Consider the following 18667-nt stretch of genomic DNA (forward strand, 5'->3'; position numbering starts at 1 on the left):
GTAGAGACCAAAGGGTTGAGGGATACATTTGTATAATGCATGCTGGATATTGTAGGGAGAAAACAATGATGGATGAAAACATGAAAACAAAAGCTTGTGAATTGTCAAATCGAAGCTGAGGAGCACAGTAACTAATTACAGAACACTACATAACATTAATACTAGTTTTGGCCAGAAAGCCCCTTTATAGATGCAAGGTCAGCTTAATGTCCTCTGTGAATATCAGTGATTGGGCATGGAGTCAAACACATGGCTTGAAAACAATTACCTGTTTTCCGCCCTAGTCCACTAGGCCCCAGGACCACTAGCCTGCTGTTGCAGGTCTACCAGTAATGGATTAAATTTATAGTTTTGGTAAACTTCTTTAGGAATCAAGCATGGTTTCCTAAAGTTCAATTTAGACTATTCTGTTCCAAGAAAAGCAGTGAAGTATTCATTTAAATATATAGGAGCATTAATTTAAAAAATGAAAATGACAATGGATTAGGACAATATTTTTTATTAGCTGTACAGCAATACATTCTCCACACCACCTTTTCATATGCCCTCAATGCCCCACCCTGCCATAATATAATGTCTTTATAATGTTGGTTTTCTGACCATTGTAAAATTCACACAGTTACAGCTAAGTACAAAAAAAAGCCATCAACCTAAAATTAAGAGCTTAACAAAAAGGAAAGCAATTGAACTGCAATTACAGAGGAAAAACATCATTCTGAATCAGAAAAAAAAAACCCTCAGCAAAGACATTTTTCTAAATGAAAAACTTTTTTCTAAACAAATTAGTCTGACCAAACAAAAGTTCTTGCAGAACATCAAAATGGCTTCATCAGACCACAATCCCCAACTGTGTGAAATGCATATGGTCTGGACAAAACTGGTGAGAAAACTACAGTGAACAGCAAAAACACTCATTGCTTTAGGTCAGCATCACTGATAAACACATGCACATCAGCAACCTGGCCTGCACCGAACTACAGGTTTAAGTGTTCATGTAGCGTGTGAGCTTACAAGCTGTTCACTCTTTGTCCCTTTTCCTCCTTTTACACAGTCACAAGACCAACATGGGAGCACGTTCTACAGAGATACCCTATAAACCCACTCTCTCATATCCTTAAGTGACGGATTGTGAAGGAGTAGCTTTTATTCCCCGAAAAGCACGCTGATAACACCCAAAAACAGGTGGCATTTCAAGCTGTAGGACAAAACAAGAGGGGGGAAAAAAAAAAAAAAAAAAAGGTGGTGGTGGTGGGGAGAGGTGAGGGGATGTTTTCGCCTACATGATCTTTATAGATATGCCCCTTTCCCCACCCCTTGGAGATTTAAAAGCCATTGGTGACATGTTTCCAAATGACTAATATTTAAAATGTCATTGCCCCAGCATTCAAGGTCATCGTTTCACTAGAAAAAGATTAAAACGCTCATAAAACAGATAATAAAAATTTATTTACAAGCAAGACCAGCCAAGATTAACTTTGTTTTGTACAACGTTATCAACTGCAGGATTTTTTTAATTTTTTATACTTGATGGATGCATGTCGCCCCGGCCAGATAATCATATGGCTACATTTCTAATCTCTCTCTACCATTGTTAATTATGATCAATGAAAGCAAATGAGAAATACAACAGCGATAAAAGTTGTCGTATATGTCAGACATTAAAAAGGATATTTGTGGAACAGATGGGGTAAAAATGCCCATTTCTACAGCAGTGATAGCAATTCTAAATATCAAGGCTTGACCAGGCACAGAAAGTTTTCCTTTTGAATATTGCCATGGTAATGTCACAGACTGAAAGGTTGAAGGAATATTGGCATATCAGGTGGGGGGGGGGGGATGGGACTAAATGCATGTTGTTCACTACCATAAATCTAGGGAACCAAACTGCTCAGTCTCTCCATATTTATCATCTTTGCAAACCCCGCCACACACAAGATGTTATATGCAGGACAAATAGACTACTTAGCCAAAAGGATGAAGGTGGACAGAAGAGAGAGAAAAAAAAAATCCATGCACTGCTTGATCAGTCTAAATAAACAAATTAATGAAGTTTAAGCATCAGAAAGGAAAATGAACTTAATTCAAGTTGACTGAAACTTAATGAAGACATCATGGAAAGGAGTGGAGTGGTCTTCTGTGAGGCGGAGAGGTGACCGCATAATAGGGACATGTACGTCTGCATGTGTGTGTGGGCGTGTGTGGGTTTTTGCGTGTCCACATCACCGGTCCATCATGCTGAGAATCATCTCAGGGGTGAGGTCTCCATTTGGCGCAGCCTCAGGGACAGATAGCTGCACCGTCTCCACACCACCTTCTACAGCCTCCACCTCCTCCACCACAGGACCTGATGATGCTACAGCAGCCGCTGATGAGTCCACACCGTCCTGCTCCTTTTTCACTATGATGTTCTCAATGGCCCCTGTGCCCTCATCTTCCACTTGGATTATGGCAGTTGCTGCACAGACAGAGACATGATTTGTTTCTGAACCTCTAGGCAATTTAATGATCATTTTAAGTCTTATTATCCAGTGACTACACAGGATTATTTGGTAACTACAAACAAACTAAAAGAATTCAGCAATAGTAGGACAAATCAGCCTTCTTCTGCATGCTCTATGAGCAAAAATTTGAAATTCAAAAAGGAGGAGGGTCACCTGTATGCTGAAGAAGAAAAACATGACTTTTGCTGATCATGCTCAGTAAAGTGAGAGTTTTCACATATAGAAGGGCACTTCTAAAAGCCACTGTGGTATATCATGATTATCATCAATACTCTTGTCTAGTCATGACTACTTTGACTTGTAACAGTTATTAATGTATTTAATCCATTCCCTAACAGGCCTATTATTGCAGTATATTGGACGTATAAAAAGGTGCCAACATCCAATGGCAGCCCTCTTCTCGTGCTCAAATGGCTCCCTACATAGTCCATGACATTGGAATTTAAATACTAGGTTCCTGCACTCCTACAGTGCACAACATAGCTTAAAAAAAAAAAAAAAAAAAAAAATTTGGGATTCAGCCACATCCAAGAATTTCAAACTTCAACAGCTAGCACACTATTTAGGGAGTATATGTAAAGCATTTGGGATTCGGCCTGGGTTTGATGACAAACGTTTAAAGCATGAAAGCCATTCAAGTGACACTTTAAACTTTTATATTGTTGTTTTACAGTGAAAACATACTAATACCACAAGCATAAATTAAAGTAATTAATCACTTAAAACACTTGTTTAAGCTGTTAGCCATCTACCAGCCTAGTTCTACTTAAGAAAACAAGTTGTTAAAGTTAACAAGAAGTGTTCTTACTTCATCAGTATACTCCGTGGTCAATGCAAGCATTAGCGTCAAAGATTATTTCATTAACAGCACAAAGATTTGTCAAGACTTGGCGCAGTAAGGCAGTAGTGTGTGTGTATACCACAATTTACAACAGCTTTGAATGCAGCTCAGCCAATCAGATTTTAGTGCCGCAAGTATTCGTTTTATAACAAGTAATTGCTCTACATTTAAAGCACCACACGTAGGGAAAAACCTATAGTTCAAGTAACTACAACACACAAGAAATATACTCTGCATAGTTAACATACAAGCCTCCTAAACCCAAGTTACAACACACATAATAAATATGAAATAAAAGCTACACATCACTTACCAGCAGGTGTTATGGTTGCAGGCTTGGCAGGAGGAGTCTTGGGGGGATTTTTGGGTGGTCTGCCACGCTTCCTCTTGACGGGTGGCTCAGCTGGAGCAGGGATGGGGACACTGGGTGGGGCTTGCTCTACTTCCATCTGCATATCCTCAAGACCCTCTTCCTCCTCCTCCTCCTCTTCCTCATCAATGTCATCCAGATCAGGGTCTCCGTGCTCATCTGACATAAGTGAAAGACAAAGTTGAAAATCATTAAAAAAAAAAAGAAAAAAAAAAAAAAAGTGTACTGTCAATCATGAGGCAAACAGGTCATGTTAAAGTTAAAACTTTAGAAGTCAAATAGTTTTGCCGCCACTTGACCCAAGACTACACTATTTATTTAAACTGAAAACTAAGACCCACATCAAGATCCACAGCAAAGTCACTTACCACTGTCATCATCATCATCCTTCCTGGAGCGCATCTTCCTCTTTCGGCCACCACGGCCCCTCTTGGTTGGAGTGCCGTTTTCTCCTTCTGCAGTATCTAGTCCAGAACAGTTTTCAGCATGCCTTGCCATGGTGTTCTACAAGAAAAAAAAAAAAAAGAAGATTTACATTGAAGTCTGATGTCTCAGTATCACAACGTGTTTAGTGTGCAAGTAGTGAGGTCTCATGCATACCCTGCGAGTGAAGGTCTTGCCGCACTTTGTGCACACAAAAGAGGTGGGCACGAAGTTGGGGTCATGATAACGTCGGAAGTGCATGTCCAGGAGCTGCTTCTGTCTGAACGTCTTCTCACAGTGGCTGCAGGCATATGGCTTCTCCCCAGTGTGTGTGCGTTTGTGCATTACCATGTGTCGCTCCTTAAAATGACAGACATCACATAATGTAGCCAGTTTGATAAGTCACCATCTATACTAGGCATTTTATATTGGTGATTACTTCAAGTTATTTATAAAGCTAATGTACAGATCTTAAAAATGGAGCAATTGTTTGGGCTGTCTGACCTGTCGACAGGCGTAGTCACACTGGTCACACTTGAAGCGCTTCTCATTCTTGTGGGACTTCTGGTGCTGGATCAGAGCATATCGCTCATGAAATACAGCCTCACAGTAACGGCACTTCCTGCCCTGTTCGATGTAGGAATGCTGCTTGCGCAAATGCACGCCTACATGGTGAGAAACACATAAGCTTGGACATAAATATAAAGCCAAAACCTGACAAAGCAAAGTCTGAATAACATTTGATTAACTCATTCAATAGGAGGAACTCACCCAGGTCACTTTTACGGGCGATGACTGTGTCACAGTGGGGACAGTGGAACTTGGCCACATTCTCTGTGTGTTTCTGCAGGATATGCATCTTCATGGTGCCACTCTGCGTGAAACGAGCATGGCAGATGTAGCACTCATAGGGCTTCTCCCCTGTACAAAAAATAAGGAAGAAAGTTAAAGGCAAAACCTTGATGAGCACTAAAATCCTGTTAACACTACATGCTTCTATATACTTAACAGGTAGCGTAACGTCAGACCTGAATGAGTTCTCATGTGCCTCTTCAGCTTGTAGGTGTCTCTGCTGGCATAGCTGCAAAGGCTGCACTGGAAAGGACGCTCCCCAGTGTGAGAGCGAATGTGCCTCTTCAGTTTGCTCACCTTTAAATTAAAAGTATAAGAAAATATGAGCATTCCACATACTCTAGCAAGTTTCTTGATCATTCTGCAAGAAAAACAATGTACATCAATAACAGCTTAACAGCATTATCACCTACCTCCACACTAGCATAGTCACACATGGAGCACTTGAAAGGCTTTTCATGCGTGTGCTTGTAGCGACGGTGTCGCACCAGCTCGCCGCTGGTCACAAAGGCCATGTCACAATCAGTACACTTATGTGGTCTGGTGCCTGTCCAAAAACAAGTTAGAAGTCACACCATTTCTAAATACATTTAGTCTTAAAACATAACCAGAAATACATATGGGAGCAAAAGGATACCTGTGTGGGTGTTGAGGTGGTTCCTCAGCAGTGTGACTGTCCTAAAGGCACGGCCACACAGGTGGCATTTATGAGGCCTCTCATCTGTGTGGCTCTTCATATGGCGATCAAGATTAGAGCGCCGTGGGCAAGTGTAGCTACACAGCTCGCACTGGAATGTCTTCTTCACACCTAGAGATACACAAAACATAGCAAGAATTTGTGCTCAAATTCATTTGTGTGCTTTGGAATCAGTGTCCTTTTTCTTCAGACTAAATCTACAAATACATTGTAATTTTTTTTAAATTGTAAAGCAAAGTCATACCCTTCTTCTTGATTTTTGTCGGTTTTGGAGGCTTCATGTTGCCCACCACCTTTTCAGCGTTGACTTCAGAGAGCAGACCCTCCTGCTGCTCCTCTTCAAAATCATAAACTGACACATCCATGTCTTTCTCTCCCTCTGTGTTGTAGCGCAGTTTGCTTTTCTTCGTCTTCTTGGGCTTCTTGACAGGGGGTGTGTAGTCAGGATCCTTGGCCCAGGTAGGATCATCAGTCTGGGCCTCAGGCATCTCCTCTTCTTCCTGCTGCAGAGGCTGCTCCTCGTGGGCCTGGAGCTCATCTTGCTCCACTGTCTCCACTTCTCCATTAGCACCCACCTTCACCACCTAGGCCACATCAAGAACTTGTTAAGACTAAAGGGCACAAGACAAAAACTTCAAACTACTTTACAAGGAATGTCAGCATTTTTCAACCTAATGGCCAATGGGCTGTTTGTCAATTTTTTTTTAAAAAACTATTTGAAATTGTTCAAACCCATACTACAGATGTAGACAGAAATTAGGTTGAGAAATGCTGGAGATCACTACTGACCAACCTGAAAGCCCTCAGGAAGTGGAAGGGTGTGGCAGATGACTGGTTCTCCATCTTTGGGCATTGCAGTGGCATCCACCAGAGTGCCCTGCAGTTCCTCCACGGTGGCAGCAGTGACTGGAACAGCTGAGACAGGCACTTGCACCAACTGTAGCTCACCCAAGCCCAGCTGCTGCTCCTCCATGTTTACCACCTGCAGGGTGATGATCTGGGTGTCGTCAACGGTTGTAACTGTGGCCTCGTGTGCTGCCCCAGCTACACTCACTCCCACAGGGGCACCCACTCCAGCCTCCATGACCTCAGTCTTCATCTGAAGCAATGCTGGATCCAGAGAGTCCATCACCATCATCTCCACGCTGCTGTTGACGCTTACCACGCCCTCCACCAATTGCTGCTGAGCATCAGCCACCACAGTGGTCGCATCACCTTCAGCTGATGACTGCTCTACTGCTTCCAGACCAGCAGCCTGCAGCAGCTCTGCACCCACCTCTTCATCCTCTCGCCGCCGTTGATAGGTCTTACATTCCTTGGCTTTGAAAGCATCCCCTGTCTCATCCACCACAGCTTCTGTCGGTCCCCCTTCCATGGATAACACCTTGGGCAAGCCAGAAAATGGCACTCAAAACACAACAAAAGGCTTGTGTACAACACAGCATAATTACGCAACATTGTCTGCTTTTACATGTTATATATAATAAGAGAATTACTGAAAACGAGCATAAAAACGTATAGACTTTGTTGTCCTGGGAGCTGCTGATAAGTGGGCAAAAAAAAAAAAAAAAAAAAACCCCACCAAAACTCACCTTAAAAACAAGGCAAAATTATCATATACCAATAGTAATATTCTACCTTGCTGCCTTTCTGAGAGTTTACCTGCACCAAAAATGAGAATTTCATGTCTCAGCCCTGCTCTCTAATTATCTGCCTTCGATGAATGAACTGTCTCGACCTTCCTTCTTGATACTAAAACACAAAACCAAGACAAAGTTACGCAAACATTAAAAAAAGGTAATTTAAACGTTCAAACACTGTGGTTTCAGAACTATTACCACTCCAATACTATTTAAGAACATAAATGCAAGTTTTTCGGCAAAACGTGACACCTGTTAACGACTTTCCTACATGTGTCTATTTTCCAGATACCACTGATCGGAAGAGGCATGCTAGTTTAACAGCTGCATAATCGACCACGAGAAAGAAAAAAAAAAGTTAATGCTATTTTTTGTTCAAAAAGAGACACCCGACGCTACCTCGACACTTTTCTGTTAGTTTGCGCGCCAGAAACACAGCCTGAACCATTTCACGTTTAGCCAGAGGCCAATTCATCGCTTAAGTCACTGTTGGAAGGTCTCACCGAGACGAGCCTTTAAGAAAGCAAAAATAATCAGTCGATATAAACGCGCCATAAATCAGCAATCACGCGCGAGCTGATTTTCTGCCACAGCAAGAGGGCATTCTGAGACGGTTAATCGTGTTTTTGTACCGCTACCAGTCGGGTTGTAGAGGGAGCTCTCCACAGTTTTTATCCCTTCAGTCGTTCGCTGCTTGAGGTAGTCTTTCAATAAGCGAGCTGAGCGGTCAGTGGACGCACCTCGTCGTCCGCCGGGACCGACGGAGCTTCGCATGACTTCAGGAGAGGGAAACTGCTAAGAACGGGCGTTGAAAAGCTGTGGCTTGAATTAAGTCGTCGTAAATTGGCCATCGGGGTCATTTAGCGGCGTATCTTCCTTGTTGGATTTTCATCTGCGCAACAAGCTGGCTAGCGGGCAAAGTGCTAACCGGCCCTGGGCGATTTTAAAATAACTTTTAACCGACGCCATGAGGTGATCTTTTGAGGAGAAAAGAAGAGTGGCAGCTCAAAACTGAGACCATCAGACTGGATGTGTTTTCGTACCCCGAAACTGGGTCGGTGTATGTGTGTGCGTCTATCTGTCTGGGCCAGGAAGGGCTGAGTGGAGCTTCAGTTAGGAGGGGCGCCAACAGCCTGCTAGCACGGCTAGGCTAACGAATTAGCTTGCGTGTTATTCGAGGTTTACAGACGGATTTATGGAACAAATGCAAGGCAACGGTTTGTGTTATACTTATATTCGTGGCGTTTGTGCAACTCTGAGAGTCGCAAGCAGCCCAAGTTTACTGCTCCTATTAGCTTGCTGGCTAAGCTAGGGCTGCGCGCAGAAACGGCGGGTTTTTCTGACAGGAAACAAAGAGAAGAAAAAGAAAATGGACGCCTGGCCTAAAGACGGGAGCAAACAGTGAAGTGTTAAAAAAGGCATCTGGCCGAAATGGCGCTCGATATAGGTTCAATAGCTCTTAATACGCGGACATAACTCCGAAGTGCTGGGTTATAAATGTTTTTTGCTAAATTTTCGATAACGATAGAGGGAGACAAACACCCCCCGCCAGCCGCCCGGACCGGGAGCCCCATCGTGACACCTAGAGGCCGATTAAAGCTCCTGCAAAACTCCCCCCTTTTCCCCAAAAGTGCTGCTGCCGTCTTACCTGCTTTTCCTCGTTTGTTCTCAGGTCGGATTCGACGCAAAGCCCGGGGGTCGGTTCTTCCTCTGGTGCGAGGCGAAGCACAGAAACTGCGTCCTTCTCCTCCGGCGGTTTTAATCCCTCTCCCGCTTTTGCAGAGTAGAGGCTCCGCACAAAATGGCGGCCCGAGGCGGTTGCTGCGCGTGCGCTGCACGCAGGGGGGGCGGTGAAGGCGAGGAGGGGGGCGGCGGAGGGGTGGAAACCCGCGGAGGAGGAGCAGAAACCCACGGAGGAGGAGCAGAGCAGGGCGCTGCTTTCAATTCTGCAACCTCGCTGCTGTTCCGACTCTAAAACACAGTCTGCCTTCAAATCATGCGTCGCGTCAGAAACGGCGTCTGAGAGAGCAGCGCGGCTGGGCGGCGTGCACTGACGTCAGCGCGGGACTCGGGTTCTTCACGAGCCCCGAGTTTCCGAGTCAGCTACAAAAGTGATGATAGCCGCTGATAAACTGGTTAGATTACAGTTAGTTAGCTGGGTTTTTCGCCCGCCATGATTTTGAAATCGTTAATAAAGTATTGATTGAGTTTCTTTGAATGAATAGATAGACAGATAGATAGATAGATAGATAGATAGATATACAGATAGATAGACAGATAGATATTTAATAGTGTTTTAAAGTATTGATTGAGTTTCTTTGAATGAATAGACAGATGGATGGATAGACAGATAGATAGATAGATAGATAGATAGATAGATAGATAGATATTTAATAGTGTTTTAAAGTATTGATTGAGTTTCTTTGAATGATTAGATGGATGGATAGATGGATGGATAAATATATTTAATGGTGTTTTTAAAGTATTGATTGAATTTCTTTGAATGATTAGACATATATAGATAGATAAATAAAGATATTAAATGGTGTTTTTATTCTTTTATTCTTCTAAAAAGGTCAGATAGCTAACTATTCTGAGTACTGCTTTACCAAAATGTAACTTGGACGTTCCCAGTACTTGCGTACTGTTACATCTCAAGCCTGTGCACATTATGTGATGCTTCTAACTGAAGGAAAAAAACTCGTCTCATAACCATCTTCACTCTTCACTTTGTTGCATTAATGCAAAATAAACAGATTGTCTTAAATTCCAAAAAAAAAAAACCCCAAAACATCGAATCATATTTACGACCTCCAAAGTTGTAAGTAGGAACTTCTGAGGTGGACTTTTAAGGCAGCAAAACACACACACACACTCTCTCACATACATGGTTGGTTCATCAGCTCCCGATGAACCCTCAGAGAAGACCTGGATGTGTGGATGAAACCAAAGCAATGCTCTGTTCTGTAACTGGTTATTTATATGGGACTTGAGAGATTTACACAGCTGAAATCAAACTTGTGTTCTTAGAATATCTAATAAAATGCCTGCATGAGATCATGTGTTTTAAGACTATGTTCCATGTTGTAAGTTACAGGAATTCTCTCAAAGAAAACTTAAAGAAAACAACTAAATGTTGGCATATAGTGCCTTTAGTCTGGGTTGATGACGTTTAAACTCATTTTGTTTTCCTGAGGTTTGATGGGTTGGAAATGAAAAAATACCACATTTAAAGATACAACTGAGAATGATCAATGTTTCACATACAGTGCTGAACTAAATTTGGCTAAACAGACTGATTATATCATCACAGAGTACCAAAATTCTTTGATGAGCAGGCAGCTGATCTGAGTTCTTTAAGGATGTCAGGATGTTCTCCTAGTTATCACAATGACCATACGATCCTATTGCCCACCCCTGTGCTGTAGTTATTTTCAGACTGTTACTCTCATGTTTTTCAAATGTTAGTTATTATAAGTTGTCATTTGTTGAAGTGTGCTAATACACAGATTATATGTGGGGTATTTCCATGCACTGTTTTTGAGACATCACAGCTAAAACCAAATTTTCCAAATTGTACTAAATAAAATAAATAGAAAGGATCAAATGTTAGGAACTGTCACAAGATGTTCATGTATACATGTAAGAAATGTTATGTTTGCAGATTCTAAGTTTACATTCTCATCTTCAAGGATTTAATAAAGTATGGCACAAAAAGTAAAGGGTTTTTCCATTGTGTTTTATTTTTTACACCTGATGTCATCAAGATCCTGTCAGACAATATACTTTTCTTATTAAAAAAAAGACAATAAATCAGTTCCTTAATGCTGCACAATCTGTATGTCATAAGGAAAAAAATACTTAAATCTGTGTTGCAGTTTGTCATTTTAAACTGCTATTCTTAATTTTAAATAAAGTCTACGTCTCTTATTATAATCACTCCCCAGTCTTTTGAGGCACTTACATGTTGAGGAGGATTTCTTTGTCTGCTCTGAAATTCTTAACAGAAAGTCAGTTGAAGAAATATGTAAATTAAAACTGAATCTCAGGTTCTAGCACTGAACCTGAGCATCTAGTAGCACTCAAGGAATGCTCCAAAATAAGCCTTCAGTACGCAAAGGGGCCAGTGGAAAAATCACATGCACGAAGAAGCTGTCTATACCTGTTCCAAGGCAAAGTCCACCATAGTTTATACATTTATATAATTATAACATTTTCACATACACACACACACACACACATACACACACACACACACATATATATATATATATATATATGGGTGTGGGTGGGTGTGTGTGTATGTGTGAGAGAGTGTGTATGTATATATGAAAACTTCTATACAGCAGATCTGTATCTTCTTTGGATACATCACTCTTGGCTCGAATCTCAGGTAGTGCATGGTGAAGTTTAGCACTCAGAGCGAGTCTGCGTTTGCTGATGAGCATTAACATGTTGGTTTCCAACTAAATTACAATACAATTAAAAAACGTACACATTTAATGGATTATATGTACTTTGTCAGTAAAGCATATATAATGAACGTATGGAATGATGGCACTGTTACACTAATACAGACTCCCTCTTTAAAGCACACGCACATACACTCAAGTCTCCCCACCTCCCTGAGGAGTAAGTACGCTTCTGAGCCCATTCCCACGACCGACTTGCATTTGCCAAACATCAGTACTCTTTACAAAGAGGACAACTACCTTCATCAAACACTCAGGCAGATTAAAAAGTGCATCCTCTTGGTAGTCGCATGAAAATAACACTTCATTCCACTGCTAGTGCCACAGGGCACAAAGCGCAGTAACGTCTCTTGGTCCACTCGGAATCTGAAGCAGAGGTCCAAGCTTCCATGATTTGTGAAGGCAACACCATCAGGTCATAAGGCAGCAAAACACTTGTGGTAAAGCCCACCCCACCCCACCCATTCTTTTTCTGGATCTCCTAACAGAATTCTTTCTACATTGTATCTGATCAACATACAGATTTCATGTGTCCTGGTGTCCACTGAGTGCATAAAACCTTCAACGCCATCTTCATATGTAGTCGTCATGGCGATGATGTCTGTGTCTGTACTTCTACAACAGTGTGTGGGGGCATGTTTGATCATGAGTCTTCTGTTGGCATGATTATGACAGTACACAGGAGAGATGGGTATAGAGTTTCTGTGGGTATCTCTGGTATGATGGCATTTAGAACGCAGTGCTGGCCATGCTGCCAGGCGCAAAAAGGCGGGGGACTCCATCCTGCGCCGATTCCACGTGCCGATGCGCCAACTTCCCCTCTTCGCCTGGAGAAGACAAACACAAAAAGGTCCCATCAGATTTCTGCTAACTACAATAAAGTAACCTATCCCTCCTTACTCCCTTTGAAGTATTTTTATATAATTTTATTGTTCTATTATCCAAAGGCTGCCTGTTATTTCATTTTTAATTCCTTCCCTTTTGTGGCTGTTCTCTCGCTGCTGTATCTTTTTTTTTAACCTCCATTTGCTGCTCACTCTCTATCCCTTTGGTGTTCATTTACTTATCCATTTTTCATTTGCATCCATTCACGTTCTATTTTGACTCACCCAGCACCAGCAGAGCTTGTTTGGCGGCGTCTCTCACATCCTCCTTGTCTGTGCGGCACAGATACACCAGCTGCTCGATGCTCTCTTTGGCCTGTCAGACAAAAATAAATAGGGAGGGTTTCGTTTTATACATTTCTGCATATCAAAAATATAACCACAGACTACATAGCTTTGTTTTTTGCATAGCAAACGTTTTTGCAAGAAAGTCAGAAAGTCAGTCCTATTGTTACAAGTCTATGTGTTCTGACAGATTTCAGTGCAAGTCACTGTACAGTGTGTGATCATGTTCCATTAACACGATTTGTATTTTTTATTTATTTTTTTTAAGGCTTCAGGCTTGCTTTCCTAAAGGATCTGGGCTAATCTTATTTGGTTGATGGCTGTTACGCACCACACACTATGAAACTGTTTCTTTTCATATGATTTCCCAATGTTCGAAGCACCAAAGATAACAGCTGCTAAGAAACAGATCCTCAATGCAAAGAATTCAGTTCAGAAAACTTCACAGTAGATAAGAGTAGAAAGCAAAATGATAAGGATGAACTGTGGAGCTGGGCAGAGGCAGCAGCACTGTCTCCTGATTGCTGAAGAGCAAACATCACAAACGTTCCAGACTGACCTTTAGACATGCGAGTGCTTTGCAACCACACACGCGAGTCTCAACACTCTCATCCTCCAGCAGCTCCAGACAGCTCACCAACGCCTGAGACACAAAGACATTTGGTCAGCATCAAGTCTGATGACAAACCTGCACACAACATTTGAAAATAACACGATCATTTTAAGGAACCCCAATATGCAGACACTGAAGGCGTCATGGCACAATGATCACAGCCACCATCAAGCACCTAATAACAAAATGTATACAGCATACATTGTATACAGCAAAATGTATACAGCATACAAAATTCCAATTAAAGGATCTAGAATTGCAAACATGGCTACATTTAAATAATGACTTCATGCTGTCCCACAACAAATATGGGGTTATATAGATAACTCAGAATGGTACAGGAAGGGAAAAAACTGAGGGTGTGTGTTTGGTCAGTCTGACTTCAAGTCCCTGTTTTTCTGATCTTAAATCAATTTAGTTTTGTTCTCTTCCCTACAATGGCCAGTTTTCTGAACAGACACCTTGAGTTTTTCCTGGTCTTTAGTTCAGACTGAGTTCTCCAAACTTGGAAAATGTGATAAAAGCATTTCTGAATGCTGTTGTCTAATGAAACCCTTTTGCAACCTAGAACACGTATTGATGTTTACCAAAGCACCCCTTATAGCCTCACAACCTGCCCTTCACTCCTGAATGTCCCTGAGCCAGTGCCGTACCCGCTCTCTGTGGCGTGGCTGTTCGGCCAGGCTGCGCAGCAGTGAGCTAGCGCTGCTGCACACTTTTCCCCGGGGGTCCCTTAACAGCAGGCTGATGGCCTGCAGCCCCTCACGCTTCAGACTGCACTCTGGGGGTCTCTTCAGGGCTCTCAGCAACACATCCTGCTCACCAGACTGCAAACACTCCACCAACCACACTGCAGGAAAGGAGAAATAAGAAATTTTGAGAAAAAAAAATAAAAATTAACACATGGGTGAAGTGGGGGTGGGAGATCAGATTAACAGGGAGAGTGGAGAAGAGTGAGGCAAATTAGGTGATAATGAGTGTATGGGTGGGGTAATCAGTATCACTGAGACACATTGATATGCTGAATTCACTGGGAATGTTTCTGTTTCACAAGCCTGAACAACTGTGAACAACCGAGTGCTGTGAAAAATGCAAACCACTTAAGTAAGCAGTTCACACCTTCAGTCAATCACACCTTGAATGAAATTCTACCAAAGCCTCCTTTGTCTCAAACACACACACAAACAAAAAACAAACAAAAAAAGCAGAAAACGCTTACCCTCCTCAGCCAGCTCGACAATATGTGTGTCCAGTTCACTCACACCTTCAGCCTCCAGGTAACTCCAGAACTGGAAGATAGTGAGAGATTCTTTTGTTGTGCTCCCGCCCCGCCTCGGCAGCCTCCGCTCTAAAATCCTCTCCACTAAACGCAAAAACACTAACACACACAAACAAGTGGCCTGTCAGTCAGCTGTTTCTATCTGTTCTGATATCACAAACAGCACAAGCACCTTTGAGTTATATGAATGTGATCAATGCAGAGGGGTCGCTTATGAGTGCAGGCACATAAAGGAACCTGTCTATTGCAACAAGCACTGAATAAATAACACAGAACTGCATATGGCTACGCTAATTAAGGGCAATTCCATACATTTCAGAGTTTACATATAAACAAAAGGTTAAGACTCATTCATGTGAAATTCACATGGTGGTGAAAAGAGCCAGACGTCTGAAGAGTTTAATGCCTCTAAAAGCTTCCTCATAGACAGTTATTACATTGAATGGTTATAAATACTCTGCCTGATGTCTGAGACATTGTTTTACAATGTAGTGTAAATCTATTTCACAGCTTTGAAATAAACCTAAAATTGATTTTTTAAAGTCCCTTCATGGGGACAGGTACATATAGGACATTGTAAAACTATAGAGTGCTCAAGTTTAGTCCCCAAATACTGTTCCAATTTACACTATTGTATAATGAGCAACATCACATAATTAACTCAGAAGACACATGCAAGCTTACTGATAGTGTTGAATAGTAAATAAAATCTTTACATTGTATGTCATATAGAATGTGACTCTGGTTATTATCACCACCACTGTAAAGAAATCTGACCCAGTTTCTCTACAATAAACCATTTCATAGCAAACCACTGAATGACTTTGTTGACATTTCAAAAGACTGAATTACGCATTATTAACCATTAAATAAAACTGGAATTCCCCTTTAATACTTTGGTGAGAATCTTCTCAAACGAGCACAACTGAAAACACACCAGTCGCCTGTAGAAAGAATACTTTGCCATAAAGAAATGGTATTGGAATAGACTGTTTAAAATAAATACTACTTGGTTTTACATTTTCAGTGACACAAATGTCTACATACTTTTTGAAGTCAATATACTGCTGTTCAGAACATCTCAAAGATAAAAGGATTCTATTTATCAAGCTTTTTTATACACATAAAATTCCCAAAAAATAGGCTTAGCACAAAAATATACAACTGAAGAGTTTCATTCCACAATTTTGGATATAAAAAGCTTGTAAAAAGCACAACACCTGATGTATAATGAAAAACACATTTTAAATAATTAACAATAATTAATGCGGCATTAATCGTGACATAGCATTGACATGTCATTTATGTCCCACACTCAACAATGTATATTGGGTAAAAAATGGGTCAAATAATGCATTTTGGAATTAAATCCTTCACATACACTGAACATGACTTTTTTGTCCCCAACCCCTTTACATAAATGAGGTTTACATATGTTTATCTTTTTGTCTATATATTACCATATTCCTAATCCTTTTAGCTCCTTGTAACGCAGTATTCACTTTTCAAGGAGTAAATTTCACTTTTTCTTCTTCAAACAGAAGTATATAAACTCAGAACAGATTATTTTAATTCATGATAAAATATCTATAAAAGCCCATACTCTGTTATATGTACTTCATCTGTACAATGTGCAGCATTTCCTAAATTTCTACATTTTAAACCTGCATTTGCATTTCTTACTGTTCATTATCAACACCTGATACAGCAAACGTGTTCACACTCGCTTGCGCGAACATGAACACACACACACACACACCTGTGTCTGCAAGGCCAGCTCCTCTCTCTGGTAATCTGTTGGCATAAGTGTTGTTCAGTGTCTGTAGGAAGGTCTCTGTGGAGGTGTCGAACACACTGCAGCCATCCGTACACTGCCGCCATAGCAACACTGCCCCCTGGCACTGTTCTAACTGTGGAACAACTGTTCCCCAACACAAACATGTACCACCCAAACACAGAAAGAGAGAGAGGATATAAGAACAACAGAAAAATCTGTTGATCTGCCACCATTTTCTATTTCAGTACATTCAATATTCACACCATTTATTTATTTGTTTATTTTCATTGTTATATTCATCTTGTATATTTTACTAAAATCTATGAATCAAAACAGGCACTAAATATACAAAATAAAAGTTCACACACAAGGAAATTAATGTCTATTCCTGATTTCAATCTCTCGCCCAGAACTGATGGACTGACCTTCTTCTGGCTTGTCGGCACTGCCTGCTTTCTCTTTGGCCCGTCGAATCAGTTCAAGTACACGAGCCTCCCGGAGCAGCCGGTCCAGAGCGTACATCTCCCCACAGCGTAGTGGCCCAAATGTCCCCAACCTCTGCACACACAACAGCACGCACAGCACGGTCAAACACAGTGTTCTCCAACACTGCAGCTCTACACAATCAACATCAACAATCACAGAATATACAGCATGTAAAATTTAACTTACAATATAGTTATATGCAGGTACTAACAATAATAACAGCAATAAAAATAAAATGAACTAAATTTAAGAGCATGAATTAAACTAAACAAAGACAGTGGCATAAATAGAAAAAACTGAGGCAGACCTAAAACTCCAAATCCTATGTTTTGCTTGTTTTTTGTTTGTTTTGTTTGTTTAAGGTCTACTTTCTTTGTTTAAGGTCTACTTATGTACCAGAAAGAGTCATAATACATGACCACTTCCAACCTCTTGTTAATCAGTAGAACTAAAGATGACCTCTGTTCTGATTGGTTGCTGTATTATGCCTCATTGAAAAAGCATTCTAGGTCACCACAACTTCATTGTGAATTGGTGGGACTAAAATGCTGTAGGCTGAATAGGTGGACATACAGAAATATACAGATTATCATGACAGTGAATTCAAAACAGGCTGTTTATGAAGCTTAGTATCCATATATGGACTATATGGACTGCAGACTGAAAGGTATGTTTTGAAATGTTTATAGTGTTCACATACATATTAATTAACAGGGTCTTTGCAAAATAAAAATCAGTTCAGACTAATTATTATCTGCTTGCTTCCACTAGACTGCAGTCCAGAAGTGAAAGGACAGAAGCCATCACTATATTAAGGCTGCAGGATTGAAGAGAGCAGACAAGTGACTCACCAACAGTTGGGAGCTGCAGCTGTGCAAATGGACCAGCAGGGTGCGATCTAGAGCCAGACAGCCAGTGCTTAGTGGACCAGAGGGAGCATCCCAGCAACGATCCACACAACCTTCATCCTCTACCACACACTCCTCCGCTACTGCACGGCCACTGTATACATACATTAGAAAAGGGCATCAAAATACTTGTAGTTTGGAACAGAAGTCACATGCTTTACTTGAAAAGTGGAAATGAGTAGTCTGCAGTTGTCTCTCCGACCACTAGATGGCTGTAGTGCACTGCAATGAAATTCCCTAGATCCCATTTCGAGGAAAGGAAGTCACCAATGACTGCTTTCTTTTTTTGTAGCCTGTGTCATAAACTATAGAACAAAGACGAGAAATTTCTGAAGCTCTGACCTGTCTGTCACACTCCGCCTTTCACCATCTTCCTCCTCGTCGTCGTCATACTCCAGATCTGACGTGTTGAGAAAATCAAAGCTTCCCAGAGCAGTCTCCACAGTCAAACTCACGCTGGAGGAGCGACTATGACTTCGGCCCTATACACATGCAGACACAACTCACCATAAATGCTTTCACAAAAATAATAATCTTTAAACATTTTAAAACCCCCCAAAACCCATCAAATGAACACATTTTCTCCAAATACTCAAACTGTCCTATTAGGGTGGCAAGACCTACTGGTCAGGAACTGCC

General features: G+C 41.3%; 2 protein-coding genes across 8 annotated transcripts in view; both read right to left on the reverse strand.

The window, feature by feature from the left end:
• Positions 1 to 483: 483 nt before the first annotated feature.
• On the reverse strand, positions 484 to 9169 carry ctcf (CCCTC-binding factor (zinc finger protein)). The gene is made up of 12 exons (XM_017704200.2): positions 8973 to 9169; positions 6478 to 7068; positions 5929 to 6268; positions 5625 to 5795; positions 5401 to 5534; positions 5164 to 5284; positions 4907 to 5056; positions 4640 to 4800; positions 4313 to 4495; positions 4081 to 4216; positions 3656 to 3871; positions 484 to 2455 (listed from the first exon to the last, which is right to left on the reverse strand). Exons 2-12 carry the CDS (start codon positions 7057 to 7059, stop codon positions 2220 to 2222), a joined length of 2430 nt encoding a protein of 809 aa, XP_017559689.1. The 5' UTR covers positions 7060 to 7068; positions 8973 to 9169; the 3' UTR covers positions 484 to 2219.
• Positions 9170 to 12253: 3084 nt separating this feature from the next.
• ripor1 (RHO family interacting cell polarization regulator 1) overlaps positions 12254 to 18667 on the reverse strand; it is an 88362-nt gene continuing 81948 nt past the window's right edge. For 5 of the 7 annotated variants that reach the window (XM_037540103.1, XM_037540102.1, XM_037540101.1 and 2 more), the window contains 9 exons: positions 18371 to 18510; positions 17972 to 18122; positions 17060 to 17192; positions 16617 to 16805; positions 14798 to 14956; positions 14232 to 14428; positions 13525 to 13608; positions 12906 to 12996; positions 12254 to 12623 (listed from right to left, as the gene is read on the reverse strand). In XM_037540103.1, the coding sequence (XP_037396000.1) occupies positions 12526 to 12623; positions 12906 to 12996; positions 13525 to 13608; positions 14232 to 14428; positions 14798 to 14956; positions 16617 to 16805; positions 17060 to 17192; positions 17972 to 18122; positions 18371 to 18510 (1242 nt within the window). In that variant the 3' untranslated portion in view covers positions 12254 to 12525. The remainder of the gene's footprint in view (positions 12624 to 12905; positions 12997 to 13524; positions 13609 to 14231; positions 14429 to 14797; positions 14957 to 16616; positions 16806 to 17059; positions 17193 to 17971; positions 18123 to 18370; positions 18511 to 18667) is intronic. The other 2 variants (XM_037540100.1, XM_017704195.2) reach the window with 2 other exon arrangements.

The sequence above is a fragment of the Pygocentrus nattereri genome, chromosome 7, assembly GCF_015220715.1.
Source record: "Pygocentrus nattereri isolate fPygNat1 chromosome 7, fPygNat1.pri, whole genome shotgun sequence".
Taxonomy (NCBI): Eukaryota; Metazoa; Chordata; class Actinopteri; order Characiformes; family Serrasalmidae; genus Pygocentrus; species Pygocentrus nattereri.

Excerpts from the sequence above, each read along its gene's own strand:
- ctcf (XM_017704200.2), bottom strand. The coding sequence starts at position 7,059 with ATGGAAGGGGGACCGACAGAAGCTGTGGTGGATGAGACAGGGGATGCT. Across the intron at positions 6,269-6,477 it reads CACTTCCTGAGGGCTTTCAG|GTGGTGAAGGTGGGTGCTAA; the intron begins GTTGGTCAGTAG and ends GATGTGGCCTAG. Across the intron at positions 4,217-4,312 it reads GCAAGACCTTCACTCGCAGG|AACACCATGGCAAGGCATGC; the intron begins GTATGCATGAGA and ends TTTTTCTTGTAG.